This window comes from Ovis aries, chromosome 3, assembly GCF_016772045.2.
Source record: "Ovis aries strain OAR_USU_Benz2616 breed Rambouillet chromosome 3, ARS-UI_Ramb_v3.0, whole genome shotgun sequence".
In the NCBI taxonomy this organism is placed as follows: domain Eukaryota; kingdom Metazoa; phylum Chordata; class Mammalia; order Artiodactyla; family Bovidae; genus Ovis; species Ovis aries.
Genome location: NC_056056.1, coordinates 207,859,902 through 207,877,610, shown reverse-complemented (window position 1 = coordinate 207,877,610; position 17,709 = coordinate 207,859,902). Strand labels below are relative to the sequence as shown.

Here is a 17,709-nt window from a genome sequence, read left to right as displayed (position 1 = left end):
CACATATGAAAGTGTAAATCTTACTGGTAAATCTAAAGGGAAATACAGAATATTGTAATATTGGTACATAACTTGCTTTTAACATTAGTATTTAAATATAAATCAAAAGACCATCTTTAGAGTAACTATAATTACAGAAAGCTGCTGTTGGAAACACAATATAGAAAGAAGTAAACTCTGATATCAATCACTTAAAATGTATGGGAGGAATAAAATGCAGTTTTTGCATGCTATTGAAATTGAGTTGTTTTCATAACAGTACTTAACTTTGCTATAGACTGCTATAGCTAGAAAATGTTTTATACAAGTTCATTGGTAACTACAATAAAAAGTATTGTACATACACACAAAAAAGAGAAATTAATCAAAGCATATCACTATAAGAAATCATCAAGCCATAAATACAACACAGAAGAAAGGAGGAGCAAGAAACTATAAAACAGAGAGAAAAGTTAATAAAAAGGCAATGTAAGTCCTTATCCTTCAATATTATTATAAATGTGAATGTACTGCACTTTCAAATGAAAAAGTATAGATTATCTGAATGGATTAAAAACAAGATCCAACTACATACTGTGTATAAGAGACTCACTTTAGATTTCATGACTCGGGTAGGCTGAAAGTGAACAGGTGGAGAAAGAGATGCCATGCAAATAATAACCTAAAGAGATCAAAGTCAGACAAAAGAGACTTCAAGTAAAAAATTGTCACAAGAGACAGTTCAGCTGGAAGATATAACAACTACGCATATATATGCACCCAACATTATAGCATTTCAGTATACAGGACAGCATGGACAGCTCTTAAGGGAGAAGCAGAAGCAATACATTAACAATAGAAAACTTCAATATCCCACTCTCTATAATTAACAGATCACTCAAACAGAAAATCAATATGCATTCTTCTCAAGCACACATGGAATATTTTCCAGGGTAAATGCATTGTTAGCCTACAAACAAGTCTTAACAAATTCAAGAAAACTTAAATAATTCCAAGTATCTTTCCTGACCACAGTGGAATGAAACTAAAAGTCAATAATGGTAAGGAAACAAAAAATCATGAATAGATTGAAAGTAAACAATATACGTATTTTAGACTGTATTTCAGAATTGTACTTTCTATATCTATTATGAATGCCACTGGACTTTTGAGAAAGATTATGTAAAACCTGTAGATCACTTTGAGTAGTGTAGACATTTTAACAATATAGATTCTTCCAACCCATGAACACAGGATGCTTTTTCATTTATCTATATCTTCATTAATTTCTTTCTTATATATTTTATAATCTTGAAAGAAGGTGGCATGCGCAAAAAGAGAGGGAGAAGAGAGTAATAAAGAAGCAGAAATCAAGTAAGGCCTAATTTGCAGAGTTCTGAGTTTTAAAAGCCTCAATCTGTATAAAATACACAAGTATTTAGGGAAAATAGTTGTTAAATTTGTAATTAGAATATTTCATTGCACTCTGCTCCTCTTATATGCTACCCAACTGTTCCATCCTTTCCCATTTCTCCCACTTCAGACAAGCAAACACAATTTTAAAAGATATGGATGGATGGCAAATAAAATAGAAAAAGGAAAGCAACTGCTGTAGAAGTAGAGTATGATTTGGGTATATGGCAAGCAAAAGTGGGATAACAAGAAGTTTTGAAGTTAAAGTAGAGAAACCAAAATAAAAATTTATCACTTTGCCACCCAAGGAACATATTTTTAAGAGAATGCAATGTAACTCAATGAAAAACATTGTTTGATTCATCAAGTAAAATTCCCTGATATTTGGCTGTATTTATATTAGTCTCCGTATTCTGATTGTTTGTTGCTAGAATTCATTCTGTTAAAGGACATCCTAGCAGTGCCCAACATCCAATCAAAAAGTTACAAGGCTTTCTAAAAAAGAAAAATGTAACTCATAGCAAAATTTTAAAAGAGCAATCACTAAAAACAGATTCCAGAATAACAAATTATTTAATTGACTGCTAATAAAGACAGTAATGTAAATATGCTTAGCAAAAAAAATAAATAAATAAAACAAAGAGAAAAAACTAGAAAATAGCCAAATGGAACTTCTAAAACTGAAAAATCAATACGTGGAATGAAAAATTGTCTGGATTAGCATAAAAAGAGGTTAGATATGGCAGAACAAAAAAGGGGGGTGGGGAAATTAAACACCTATCAATAGAGACCAGCCAAACTGAGGCAGAGAGAAAAAAGAGCCAGAAAATGAACCATGGATGGGAACTCTGTGGCATTTGGGACAACAGTAAACCATGTAAAAATATATATATTTGGAGACTCAGAATAAGGGATGAGTAGAAAACTAGTTGTAAATAATGGATGGAATTTTCCCCAAATTTAACAAAAGCTATAAACGAAGCCAAAAAGCTAAACAAACTCTAAAAGATAAAAATAAGGAAAACTACCTCAGACAGCTAATAATATAATTATTGAAAACCAGTGATAAACCAAAAAAAAAAAAAAAGTGGCATGAAACATTGACATGTTATGTAAAGGGGGACAAAAATAAGTATTCAGTCCAGTTCAGTTGCTCAGTCATGTCCGACTCTTTGCGACCCCATGAATCGCAGCACGCCAGGCTTCCCTGTCCATCACCATCTCCCAGAGTTCACTCGAAGTATTACTGGTTATTTATTAGAGGCAATGCTAGCCATAGGCCAATGTAAAAAAGTCTTCAGTGTGGTGAAAATTTCTAAACTAGAACACAGTCACTGGTGAAAATATTTTTTAAAATTATTAAAAGTTAAAATGTTTCATATAAAAAAGATGATAGAATTTGAGACCACCAGACCATCACTACAAACACACACAAAATGTTCCAGTAAGGTACAAGAAAGTGATAACATGTGAAAATTTGGGTCTACCCGAAGCTATAAAGACTGCTCTAAATGATAATTCTGTGAATAAATACAAAAACTATTGCACATGTTTGAGATAATAGAATATTTAAGATAAAAATAGCAGCAACATTTTATAAGATTTATTAATTTGTTTTATTATTTGTTAAGTGACAAACTGTCATTTTAAGGGCTTCTGTGAAAACTCAGTTGGTAAAGAATCTGCCTGCAATGCAGAAGAAGCCAGTTCAATTCCTGGGTCAGGAAGATCTTCTGGAGAGGGGATAGGCTACCCACTCCAGTATTCTTGGGCTTCCCTGGTGGCTCAGCTGGTAAAGAATCCACCTCCTATGTGGGGAGACCTGGGATCGATCCCTGGGTTGGGAAGATCCCCTGGGGAAGGAAAAGGCTACCCACTCCAAAATTCTGGCCTGGAGAATTCCATGGACTGTTTAGTTCATGGGGTCTCAAAGAGTCGGACACAACTGAATGACTTTCACTTTCAGTTTTCCCTTATCCTTTTAAGATAAAATACGAAGGATGGCAGAGTATAATGACTTAAGCTTATCTCCTCTCACAAGCACAAAAAGCACAACTAACTTTTGAACAACCATCAACAAAAAAGAGTATAACCTATTAGAAATGATATTCTACACACAAAGACAAAGAAGAAGCCACAATAAGATGGTAGGAGAGATGTATTTACAATATAATCAAACCTCATACCCACCAGGTGAATGATTAACAAACTGGAAAATAATTATATGACAGATTACCCACAGAACGTTTCTGAAACTCAGGTCAAGCTCCTCACCCTGGGGGTCTGGCGTCAGGAAGAGGAGCCCCCAGAGCACTTGGTTTTGAAGTACAGGGGGCTTGATCATAGGAACTCCACATGAACAAGGGAAGTGAAGTGAAGTGAAAGTCGCTCAGTCATGTCCAAATTTTTGTGACCACATGAACTCTAGCCTGCCAGTCTCCTCTGTCTATGGAACTCTCCAGGCCAGAATACTGGAGTGGGTAGCCTTTCCTTCCTCCAGGGGATCTTCTCAACCCAGGGATTGAGCCCAGGTCTCCAGCATTGCAGGCAGATTCTTTACTGTCTGAGCTACCAGGAAAGCCCAAGAATACTGGAGTGGGTAGCCTATTCCTTCTCCAGTGGATCTTCCCAACCCAGGAATTGAACCAGGATCTCCTGCATTGTAGGCAGATTCTTTACCAGCTGAGCTCCGAGGGAAACCCACTGGGGCCCAGGGGAAAAACCATGACTTCACAGAAGCCAAGGTCAGATGTACCTGCTTGTCTTATAGAGTCTTCTGGGGAGGTGAGGGCAGCTGTGGCTCACTGCAGGGACAAGGACATTGGTGGCACAAGTACCAAGGAGTACTCATTGGCATGAGCTCCCCTGGAGGCTGCCATTTTGACACCAAGACCTGGCCCCACCCAACAGCCTGCAGGCTCCAGTGATGGGATGCCTCAGATCAAACAACCCACAGGGCAGGAACACAGCCTTGCCCATTAGCAGACAGGCAGTCTAAAGTCTTCCTGAGCCCACAACTGCCTCTATACGCATCTTTTGGCATGGCTCTGCACACCAGAAGATCAAGATCTAGCTCCTCCCACTAGTCAGCAGGCACCAAAACCCCCCACCAGGAAGCCTGCACAAGCCTCTAGATGAGTCTCACCCATCAGGGGGCAGACACCAAAAGGAAGAAGAATGACAGTTCCACAAGCCTGTGGAAGAGAGACTATAAACACAGAAAGTTAGATAAAATGAGACAGCAGAGGATTATATTTTAGAAAAAGGAACAAGATAAAATCCCAGGAGAACAACTAAGTGAAATGGATGTAGGCAATCTGCCTGAAAAAAAAATGCAGAGTAATGATAATAAAGGTGATTCAAGATTTTGGAAAAAGAATGGAGGCGTGGAATGAAATGATACAAGAAATGTTTAACAGAGAGCTAGAAGATATACAGAACAGAGTTGAATAATAATACAGTAAAAGAAATGAAAAGTATACTAGAAGGAATCAACAGAATAAATGAGGCAGAAAAATAGATAAGTGAGCTAGAAGACAGAATGGTGAAAAGTCACTGCTGTGGGACAGAAAAAATAATGAAAAGATGTGAGGACAGTGTAAGAGACTTCTGGGACAACATTAAATGCACAAACATTCACATTGTAGGAGTCCCAGAAGGAGAAGAGAGCTGAGAAATATTTGAAAAGACAATAGCTGAAAACTTCCCTAACATGGGAAGGGAAATAGTTACTGAAGTCCAGGAAGCACAGAATCCTAAATGGGATAAACCCAAGAAGAAACATGTCAAGACTCACATTAATCAAACTGACAAAAGCTAAAGACAAAGAGAAACTATTAAAAGCAACAAATAACTTAAAAGGAATTGTCATAAGTTTTTCATCTGATTTTTCAGCAGAAACTTTGCAGGCCAGAAGGGAGTGGCATGATATATTTAAACTGATACAAGAGGGAAACCTGCAATCAGGATAGTCTACCCAGCAAGGCTCTTATTCAGATTCTATGGAGAAATCAAATGCTTTACAGACAAGAAAAAGCTAAAAGCATTCAGCACCACTGTACCAGCTTCCAAGAGCTAATGGAACTTTTCTGGGCAGAAAATTAAAAGGCCAGAGAAGAAAAAAGTAAAGTATGAATGAGAAAGCTTACAGTAAAAGCAAACTTACAATAAAGTTAGGAAAGCATGCTTTTTTTTCACACACAAATATGATACTGAAACTAGCAATCGTGAGGAGAATAAAAATGCAAGATATTGGAAATCCATTAGAAATTTAAAGACCAGCAGCTTGCAATAGACTGCATATCAAAACCTCATGGTAACCACAAATCAAAAATCTACGGTATATATTCACACAATAAAGAAAAAGGAATTCAAACATAGCATTAAAGATAGCCATCAAATCATGAGAAGAAAACCAAAGAGGAAGGGAAGAAAAAAAGACCTACCAAAACAATATAAAGCAATTAACAGAGTGTGAGTAAGAATGTACATTTCCATAATTACCTTAAATGTAAACTGATTCAGTGCTCTAACCCAAAGACAGAGACTGGCTGGATGAAAATGAAGACAAGACATATATATATATATATATGTCCATGGGTCCTCACACTCCATTTGAGGGGCACCACTGCTTGGATCAGGGTGTTCTACAGGCATCTCCCCCAAGTACCCACCTACTGATACTCTGTCTCTGTAGGATCTGTGAGTATAATAAACCCACACCTCTCCTTACCTGCACCTCTCCTATATCCCCTCTTAGAGCTGCACTTGTCTGACCATCCCATGAAAAAAATACAAAAAACTACGATGGTACTATGACTATATTAACCTAATTAATGTAGGTTCAACCAGGCAGTTGTATATGTATGAAACATTTGATCTCACCTCACTGCCTTCTGTGACACATCACACAGACCAGAAGGGCACAGTGCACACTGGATCTGGAGCCTTTACTGTCCATTGCCAAGAAAGCCCTTCTGCTCCCTTGAACACCTAATGCTCTGGGAATAACTGTGTGACTGGAATCTTCACTCAAGTATGTACTAAAGTCTGTGATCCATATTCTTATAGTTAGGCTGGGAATGAGACTGAGGCTTTTCCTGCTGGAGATCCCCTCCCAGGCCAGACAAGCCTTACCTGAGCAGACTACTCCAGCATCCTGGTCATGGGAAAGGCCCTCAGGACGATAGTCTTTAACAGCAGTATAAGTACACTCCGTGATAGCTGACTCTGTCCCTCTGCAGTAAATAGCATAAAACCAAATGGGGCCAACTGCTGATCCAAAGTGAACTCTTTGGAGAGCATCAACAGCAGCTCCACAACCCAGCTGTCTACACACCACAGTGGCCTCTTCTAAGCCCCACTTATAACTATTCACTGTGCCCCATTCTCCTTGGTGCTTCACTTCCACTCTCCCCTCACAGCGGCGACCTCCATCCTTCAGCCTCAGCTCCAGATCTGCAAGAGAGACACAGACACAGATGCAGGACAGATTTTAGTACACCATGCAGTAGTGTACCGGCAAGTAATAAAAAATGAGCACTCTGATCTCTGAAAAAAATTCCCTGTGTACAGCATTTGTTGACTTCTGTGGTATATATATTCCCCCCATGGCCAACTCTATGCTCCCAATGTGCCATTACTGAACCCAGAGTTGGAAGGTAGGCACCAGGTGTTTCTCACGAGCCTGTAGAACCAGCTCCAGGGACACCACCAAGGACAGGCCTCCAGAGACTCTGGATGCTGCCCTCCCTGTAGATGTGCCCAAGGCTACTAGGGCCCAGCTTCCCTGTCTCAGTTACAGCTCATGGCCCAGGATCCAGAGAGGAATCTTCCCTCTCCTTCCCTGTCCACAGGGAGCATTTCATATAGCTCAGGAACAGAGGGCTGGGGTAACAGTTTCTAAAGTGTTCCAATATTTTCTGTTGCCTGGTATCCACATCCTTGTGTAATCCCCACACTCAAATGTACTTAGTAACATGCATGTAACAAATGGAATTTGGCAAAAGTGATGGGATGTCACTTATGAGATTAGATTTCAGTTCAACAATACACCAAAGTCTCAATGCTGCTAACAACCAGGTAAGTACATGGGCGATATCCTCCCCTGGTTGAACCTTCAGATAATTGCATCCTTGTGAGATATCATGAATCCGAGGATCCAGGTAAGCCATGTCAATTCTTGACCCACAAGGGGCGTTCCTAATATGGTGGAGGAATAGGACTGGGAGGCCACTTTTTCCCCCACAAATTCGTCAAAAGAACATTTAAATGCTGAGTAAATTCCACAAAACAACTTCTGAATGCCGGCAGAGGACATCAGGCACCCAGAAAAGCAGCCCATTGTCTTCGAAAGGAGGTAGGAAAAAGTATAAAAGACAAAACAAAAGAGGTAGGGACGGAGCTCCATCCCAGGAAGGGAGTCTTTTTTAAGAGAGAAGTTTCTCTTTTTAGAGAGAAGTTTCCAAACACCGGGAAACACTCTCACTGCCGAGTCTGTGGTGAGCCTTGGAAGCACAGAGGGCAACGTAACAGGGAGGAAAAATAAACAAATAATTAAACCCCACAGATTACGAGCCCAACAGTAACTTCCCCAGTGGAGAAGCAGGGCAGACGCCTGCACCCACCACTAGCAAGAAGGGGCTGGGCAGGGAGGCGCTGGCTGCATCACTTAGAGTAAGGATTGGGCCTGAATGCCCCTAGGGCAATCTGACCGAACTAACTTGGGCTAGCGAACCAGACTGTGGGATAGCTACCAGCGCAAAAAGCCCAAAGACACCACCAGGCCTGTGCACAGAACAAAGGCCTGAACAGAACTAGCCGGCTGCAGACTATCCCCCTTCGGTGACAGGCAGCCAGAGCCAGAAGGGGGCAATCGCAGCCCCAGAGAGACATTATCTACCAAACTGCAAGCAAGCTTCTTCGCTAACTAAGACTTCTAGGGGTTCTGGACAATCAACATCCGCCTGAGAAGGTGTGCTGGTTGTACACCCAGAAAACCAAGCGGCAGGGATGGGGGAGGCGATAAGTCACAGCAACTGCGCTCACCAAACACCTCATCACCTAAGCTGCTCGAACCTGGGAAGGGCACAAAATGCAGGCCCAACCGAGTCTGTGCCTCTGAGGACTACCTGAGTGCCTGAACCTGAGCGGCTTAGACCTGGGAAGTGCATGCAGCCCAGGGCCAGCCTCGGACTGTTCCTGGTGGAGCAACCTAGAGCCTGAATAGTGTGGGTAGGGAGGGTACACGTGAGCAGGGGCAGGCCCAGTGTGGCTGAGGCACTGCGAACACACACCAGTGTTATTTGTTTGCAGCGTCCCTCCCTCCCCACAGTGCAACTGAACAAGTGAGCCTAAAAAACGTGTCCACCACCGCCCCCTTGTGTCAGGGCGGAAACCAGACACTGAAGAGATCAGCAAACAAGGGAAGCTAAAACAGAGGGAATCGCCTTGGAAGTGACAGGTGCAATAGACTAAAACCCTGTTGTAGTACCGACTACATAGGAAGGGACCTAGAGAGCTTGAGAAATATAAGCCATACCAAGGAACTATCCAAAAATGAACTGACCCCATAATACCCACAACAACACCAGAGAAAAATCCTAGATATATTTTTACTATTTTTACGGCCATTCTTTTTTTTTTAATTAAAAAAATTAAGTCCTCTATTATTCCTTTAATTTTAACTTTTATAACCTACTATTACCTTGAAAAGCAAAAAGACCTTATTTTTTAAAAGCAAACTTCATATGTATATATTTATTTTATAATTTTTGTGACTTTTTTTTTCTGTTTCTTTTTTTTTCTTTTCTTTAATATTGTATTTTTGAAATTCCAAACTCTACTTTAGATTTTTAATCTTTGCTTTTTGGTATTTGTTATCGATTTTTTACTTTTAAGAATCCAATCTTCAGTTTCCATTTTTACTTGGGAGGGAGATTACTGGCTTGACTGCTCTCTCCCTCTTTGGACTCTCCTTTTTCTCCACCAGGTCGCCTGTGTCTCCTCCCTACCCTCTCTCTTCTCTACCCAATTCTGTGAATTTCTATGTGTTCCAGACAGTGGAAAACACTTAGGGAACGGATTACCGGCTAGATCTGTCTCTCTCCTTTTGATTCCCCCCTTTTATCCTCCTGGCCAGCTCTGTCTCCTTCCTCCCTCTTCTCTTCTCTGTATAACTCCGTGAACATCTCTAAGCAGTCCAGTTGTGGAGTGCACATAAGGAAGTGATTACTGGCTAGCTTGCTCTCTCCTCTATTGATTCCCTCTCATCTCATTTGGGTCACCTCTAACTCCCTCCTCCCTCTTCTCCATGAAACTCTGTGAACCTCTCTGGGTGTCCCTCACTGTGGAGAACCTTTTCATCTTTAACCTACATGGTTTATCAATGGTGCTGTATAGAAGGAGAAGTCTTGAGACTACTGTAAAGATAAGACTGAAAACCAGAAGCAGGAGGCTTAAGTCCAAACCCTGAGAACACCAGAGAACCCCTGACTCCAGGGAACATTAATCGATAGGAGCTCATCAAATGCAACCATACCTACACTGAAACCAAGCACCACCGAAGGGCCAACAAGTTCCAGAGCAAGACATATCATGCTAATTCGCCAGCAACACAGGAATACAGCCCTGAGCTTCAATATACAGGCTGCCCAAAGTTACTCCAAAACCATTGACATCTCATAACTCATTACTGGACACTTCATTGAACTCCAGAGAGAAGAAATTCAGCTCCACCCATCAGAACACTGACACAAGCTTCCCTAACCAAGAAACCTTGACAAGCCACCTGTACAACCCCACCCACAGTGAGGAAACTCCACAATAAAGAAAACTCCACAAACTGCCAGAATACAGAAAGGACACCCCAAACTCAGCAATATAAACAAGATGAAGAGACAGAGGACTGCCCAGCAGGTAAAGGAACAGGATAAATGCCCACCAAACCAAACAAAACAGGAAGAGACAGGGAATCTACCTGATAAAGAATTCCAAATGATGACAGTGAAAACGATCCAAAATCTTGAAATCAAAATGGAATCACAGATAAATAGCTTGGAGACAAGGATTGAGAAGATGCAAGAAAGGTTTGACAAGGACCTAGAAGAAATAAAAAAGAGTCAATATATAATGAATAATGCAATAAAAGAGACCAAAAACACTCTGGAGGCAACAAATAGTAGAATAACAGAGGCAGAAGATAGGATTAGTGAATTAGAAGATAGAATGGTAGAAATAAATGAATCAGAGACAAAAAAAAAACGAATTAAAAGAAATGAGGACAATCTCAGAGACCTCCAGGACAGTGTTAAACACCTCAACATTCGAATCATAGGATTCCCAGAAGGAGAAGACAAAAAGAGAGACCATGAGAAAATCCTTGAGGAGATAATAGTTGAAAACTTCCCTAAAATGGGGAAGGAAATAATCACCCAAGACCAAGAAACCCAGAGAGTCCCAAACAGGATAAACCCAAGGCGAAACACCCCAAGACACATATTAATCCAATTAACAAAGATCAAACACAAAGAACAAATATTAAAAGCAGCAAGGGAAAAACAACAAATAACACAGGGGATTACCATAAGGATAACAGCTGATCTTTCAATAGAAACTCTTCAAGCCAGGAGGGAATGGCAAGACATGCTTAGAGTGATGAAAGAAAATAATCTACAGCCCAGATTACTGTACAAAGCAAGGATCTCATTCAAATATGAAGGAGAAATCAAAAGCTTTACAGACAAGCAAAAGCTGAGAGAATGCAGCACCACCAAACCAGCTCTCCAACAAATGCTAAAAGATCTTCTCTAGACAAGAAACACAAAAAGGGTGTATAAACCCGAACCCAAACCAATAAAGTAAATGGCAACGGGATCATACTTATCAATAATTACCTTAAACGTAAATGGGTTGAATGCACCAACCAAAAGACAAAGACTGACTGAATGGATACAAAACAAGACCCCTATATATGTTGTCTTCAAGAGACCCATCTCAAAGCAGGGGGACGCATACAGACTGAAAGTGAAGGGCTGGAAAAAGATTTTCCATGCAAATAGAGACCAAAAGAAAGCAGGAGTAGCAATACTCAGAGCAGATAAAATAGACTTTAAAACAAAGGCTGTGAAAAGAGACAAAGAAGGCCACTACATAATGATCAAAGGATCAATCCAACAAGAAGATATAACAATTATAAATATATATGCATCCAACATAGGAGCACCACAATATGTAAGACAAATGCTAACAAATATGAAAGGGGAAATTAACAATAACACAATAAAAGTGAGAGAATTTAATACCCCACTCACACCTATGGATAGAAAATTAACAAGGAAACACAAACTTTAAACAATACAACAGACCAGTTAGACCTATCTATAGGACATTTCACCCCAAAACAATGAATTTCACCTTTTTCTCAAGCGCACACGGAATCTTCTCCAGGATAGATCACATCCCAGGCCATAAATCTAGCCTTGGTAAATTCGAAAAAACTGAAATCATTCCAAGCATCTTTTCTGACCACAATGCAGTAAGATTAGATCTCAATTACAGGAGAAAAATTATTAAAATTCTTGACCCAGAGAAAGTGTGAGATACCTGGTGTTTGCTGACTTAAGCTAAGCTGCCAAGTTCAGCAGTAATTGGTTGCACAACAACACATAACTAATGCAGGGTTCCCTCCAGAGTCAGAAGACAGTGAGTGAACAAGCTGGAGGTGTATACGTGAGCCTTCACTGCTTCATCCAGACGAGACTTCTTCCTGTGTGACCAGGTCTGCTGCGTGGTCCCACCTGGAACTGGGACCCAAAAACACCTCTCTCTATCACATCAGGTCTCACCCAGTGTCCCAGGCTCCTGCCTGCCTGTCAGGAACTGAGAAGTGAGTTCCCTGAGACCTTGATCAGCTCCACTAGCTTTAAATTCAGGTCAGGAAATGAGAATCTTTTTATAATCTAACAAGACGTCGTCCTTGGGGCACCCTTAATGCCGCTCAGGTCTCTGCCCCGCCCCATGTGCTCTCACTCTGGAAACCAAAGTGGTGCATCACAGAGGGAACACCTGGGGGATGCTGCACTGGAGAAGACCCTGGTGGACAGTCAGACCAGGCAGGCAGCCACCCAAACGCCAGAGTGGCTGGTTAAAAACAGAAATTACTTATCTTATCCCAGCTGTGGAGGCTGGTAAGTCCTAGACCAACGTGCTGGCAAGGCCGTATTCATTCTGAGCCCTCTGCTCTTGGCTTGTAGCCATGGCTCCCTCACTGTGTGCTCCCCTGGCCTTTCCTCGGGACAGATGGACAGAGAGCGGGGGAGGGGGATCTGTCTCATCCTCTTTTTATAAAGTCACCTATTGAATTAGGGCCACATCCTTATGACCTTATTTAACCTTGGTGTTAGTGGTTTAGTCGCTAAATTGTGTCCAACTCTTGAGACGTCATAGACTGTAGTCTGCCAGGATCCTCCGTCCTTGGGATTTCCCAAGCAAGAATACTAGAGTAGGTTGCCATTTCTTTCTCCAGGGGATCTTCTTGACCCAGGGATCAAACTTGCCTCTCCTGCATTGGCAAGAGGATTCTTTACCACTGAGCCACCAGGGAAGCCTATTTAACCTCAATTACTTCCTAAAGACCCTGTCTCCAGTGCAGTCACACTAGGGGCTAGGATTCAACATATTAATTATGGAGGGACACAGTTTAGTCCACAGACCCAGGGAAGTCCATTCTAGGAAGGAAATGTAGATATTTGAGGGGAGGTAAAGGAAACAGTAGAAGTAGGGAGACATCCTATTACTCAGATTTTTTAGAATTCTGACACTGATATAAGAGTAAAGGATTTGAATAGGATCCTGAAAGCACACAAGAAGCTATTTTTATTAATAATAAATGATTAAAATTTTATTAATGATAAAATTATCTATGGAGAGGCAGGTCTTTTTTAAGTACACCAAATACAGAAAATAATAAGACAATGTCTTTGCCTACATGGAGCTTTTATCTAGTTTATGACACAAACACATAGGTGATTTCATTACTGTGAAGAGTTCTAGGAGATTTTCTCGGTAATGTGGGCTTTCTTATTGAGGCTATCTCTTCTGCTGAAAAAGTAGAATTAATTTACTAAAAATTATCTAAAAGCATTAAAGACCTGATAAAATAGGAGGAGAAAATAGGCCCAAATCTGAAGGGAGTTTGTAAATTCATTGAGTTTTAAACAGATAGAAAACATTAAAAAAAAAAAAAAAAACCTAACCAGAAATTCTGGAGCTGAATAATACAATGAGTGAACTGAAGAATTCAATACAGAGCATCAAAAACAGATTTGATTATCAGATAGAGAAGGAGAAATATCATATGATATCCCTTATATATGAATCCAAAAACAAAAATTTTAATAGACTTATTTACAAAACAGAAAGAAACTCACAGATTAGAGAAATTAACTTATGGTTGCCAAGGGAAAAGAATGAAGGGAAGTGATATGCAAGGAATTTGGGACCGACTCCTACTCACTGCTATATTTAAAATGGATAATCAACAAGGGCCTACTGAACAGCACAGGGAACTCTACTGAATGTTACATGGCAGCCTGGATGGGAGGGGAGTGTGTGGGAGCATGGATACACACATATATATGTATGGCTAAGTTACTTTGCTGTTCACCGGAAGCTGTCACAACATTGTTAACTGGCTATACGCCAATATGAAACAAAAAGTTAAAAAATGCAGACTTGACCAAGCAGAAGACTCAATGAGCTAAAAAAAAGATCAGTTGAAATTATCCAATCAGAGGAGAAAAAGAATGCAAAAGAGAAAAGAAAACCTACAGGAATTATGGATGCCATTAGGAGAAACAAGGTATCCAAGATGCCTGCTCAGTTGTGTCTGACTGCAACCACATGGACTGTAGCCCCCCAGGCTCCTCTGTCCATGGGATTCTCCAGGCCAGAATATTGGAGTGGGTTGCCATGCCCTTCTCCATGTGATCGTCCTGACCCAGGGATTGAACCCATGACTTTTACATCTCCTGCATTGGCAGGTGGCTTCTTTACCACTGACACCACCTGGAAAGGCCAATGCTCAGGTCCTAATTTTACCTGTGCTACTTACTCAAATCTTATCTTATTTATACAAGTGATTTAACTTTGCTTTGCCTCAGCTTCCTGATCTGTTTTGTTTTTTTTTTTTTGAGATAAATGTACCTTGCCTTGTAGGACTGTTGTGCACTCAAATTCATATACGTAACAGCTAGTGGAGGTGATGGAATTCCAGCTGAGCTATTTCAAGTCCTAAAAGATGATGCTGTGAAAGTGCTGCACTCAATATGCCAGCAAATTTGGAAAACCCAGTAGTGGCCACAGGACTGGAAAAGTTCAGTTTTAATTCTAATCCCAAAGAAAGGCAATGCCAAAGAGCATTCAAACTACCAAACAGTTGCACTCATCTCACACACTAGGAGAGTAATGCTCAAAATTATCCAAGCCAGGCTTCAACAGTACATGAATCGTGAACTTCCAGAACTTCAAGCTGGATTTAGAAAAGGTAGAGGAAACAGAGATCAAATTGCCAAAATTCACTGGATCATCAAAAAAGCAATAGAGTTCCAGAAAAACATCTGCTTCATTGACTACACCAAAGCTTTTGACTGTGTGGATCACAACAAACTGTGGGAAATTCTTAAAGAGAGAGGAACACCAGACTACCTTACCTGCTTCCTGAGAAATTTGTATGCAGGTCAGGAAACAACGGTTAGAACTGAACATGGAACAAAGGACTGGTTCCAAATTGGGAAAGAAGTATGTCAAGGCTGTTTATTGCCACCCTTATTTAACTTATATGCAGAGTACATCATGTGAAATGCCAGGCTTAATGGAGCACAAGCTGGAATCAAGATTGCCAGGAGAAGTATCAATAACCAGAAATGCTGATGACACCACCTTTATGGCAGAAAGTGAAGAAGAACTAAAGAGCCTCTTGATGAAAATGAAAGAGGAGAGTGAAAAAGTTGGCTTAAAGCTCAGCATTCAAAAAACTAAGAGATGGCATCTGGTCCCATCACTTCATGGCAAATAGATAGGAAAACAATGGGAACAGTGGCTGACTTTATTTTGGGGGGCTCGAAAATCACTGCAGATGGTGACTGCAGCCATGAAATTAAAAGACACTTGCTCCTTGAAAGAAAAGCTATGAACAACCTAGACAGCATATTAAAAAGCAGAGACATTACTTTGCCAACAAAGGTCCATCTAGTCAAGGCTATAGTTTACCCAGTAATCATGTATAGATGTGAGAATTGGACCATAAAGAAAGCTGAACACTGGAGAATTGATGAATTTGGACTGTGGTGTTGGAGAAGACTCTTGAGAGTCCCTTGGACGGCAAGGAGATCAAATCAGTCCATCCTAAAGGAAATCTGTCCTGAATATTCATTGGAAGGACTGATGCTGAAGCTCCAATACTTTGGCCACCTAATGGGAAGAACTGACTCATTTGAAAAGACCCTGATACTGGGAAAGATTGAAGGCAGGAGATGAAGGGGATGCCAGAGGATGAGATGGTTGGATGGCATCACCGACTCAATGGGCATGAGTTTGAGCAAGTTCCAGGAGTTGGTGATGGATAGGGAAGCCTGGTGTGCTGCAGTCCGGGCATGCTTTGTGTCCACAAAGAGGTGGACACAACTGAGCGACTGAACTGAACTGGCATAGTAGTCACAGTCATAGTATAGAGAGCTCCAATATAAATCATGCCAAAATGACAAATATCACAGTTTAGAAAGCACAATGTCATGAGCAAGCAATGAAGGAGGAAATGAAGCAATAAATTAGCGAATATATGTTAGTTTTTGCCTATGAAACTGGGTAAGATTTTAAAGCTTGGTAAAAAGCAAATGTTGGTGTGGGTAAGTGGAAACTAATATTCTCACACAATACTAGTGGAAATGAAACTCAGTGCAAACATTTCAAAAGGCATTTTATCTCTATGTACCAAAAGCCTTAAAGATATTCACAGGCCATGAAACAACAGTTCCACCCAGAAAACATCATTAGAGAAATAATCATGAATGGTCCTTACATTTAAATACAGAAAAGCTCAGGCCAACTTTTCTCATAATAGCAGAAATGTTGAAAACTACCAAATGCCTGAAGAAATAAAATTTATATTTTAAAGCAGGATAAGAAATATTGGAGGCTGGAGGATGGGAGAGAGGACCCAGAGAGAGGCAGGCAGGCAGGTACACAATAATCTCTGATCTGGTTACATGCAGCAGACATGACACCCAGCCCTGTGGGGACCCTGAGTGCCTCACAGACCATCACACTCAGTCCCTGCTCAGCAGTCCCATTCCTCTCACACAGGCAGACTCCACACCCTCATACAGCCTCACACATCCACAGACACCCTCACATGCACCCTCACACACACACACACACACACACACACACACACACACACACAAGCACAGAGCCTACAGGAGCACAGACACAGGAAACACAGGGACCCAGGGGCAGTGCTCACACACCAGGCACATGGAGTGTGTGGGAACAGCCCAGAGTCCCAGCTGGGGTCAGTCGCTGGACCTTCCACACACGGGGAGCCACTGGGACTCCTAGAAGCTCCCTGAGAACAAGGGAGACAGAGGAGGGGACTCAGGGTGACCCAGCTCAGTCCAGACCAAACCTCACTGCTCTGTAAAATATGCCGATATGACCAGTGTAGCCTGCACAGGAGACAGACCAGTATTCACAGTCAGTGTGGTTCTTTTTTGGTCAAAAACACTGAGGCTCGGCTCCAGAACTCCAGACACCTTTCCCTTCACCAAGGCATACACTGCCTGGTGTGGACCCAGGACAGAGGGGCAGCTCTTACCTTGACCACCCACCACGGTGCCGAGGAGGAGGACACAGAGTCCCCGCAGGGAGAGGTGTCTGCCGAGAGCCATCCTGACCCCACGTCCTCAAGGTCACAGTCCCAGCTGCAGGATCAGCCTGTGAGGAGGCGTCAGGGTGCCAACCAGGGTCTATATAGACCACCCCTTACACCCTCCCTCCTGAGAGCCAATAGCGACACCTCTCACCATTTCAGGCACTATCGGAGGCTGCATCTGCAAACTTTCTGCAGCTCAGACACCAATGAGCTTCTGAATCTTCCACATCTCCTTATATGAGCAACACGGTCCTTTGACCTCCTGCTTCCGTGGTCCTGAGAGCCGGGCTCCATGACTGAGGCTGGTGTAGAAAAGTTGCATGAAAAACCATGAGTAACAGTTTCTCGTCTGATCACCCTGACCAATACCATAGACTGTGAGATTTGTC

The 17,709-nt window shown here is 41.5% G+C and overlaps 1 protein-coding gene across 1 annotated transcript in view; it reads right to left on the bottom strand.

The window, feature by feature from the left end:
- Positions 1 to 17,389, bottom strand: part of EM4B (EM4b protein) — a 55,011-nt gene extending 37,622 nt beyond the window's left edge. The window contains exons 1-2 of the mRNA XM_042247593.1: positions 17,264 to 17,389; positions 6,529 to 6,849 (exon numbers count right to left, since the gene is read on the bottom strand). Of these exons, the coding sequence (XP_042103527.1) occupies positions 6,529 to 6,849; positions 17,264 to 17,336 (394 nt within the window). The 5' untranslated portion in view covers positions 17,337 to 17,389. The remainder of the gene's footprint in view (positions 1 to 6,528; positions 6,850 to 17,263) is intronic.
- Between the last annotated feature and the right edge of the window lie 320 nt (positions 17,390 to 17,709).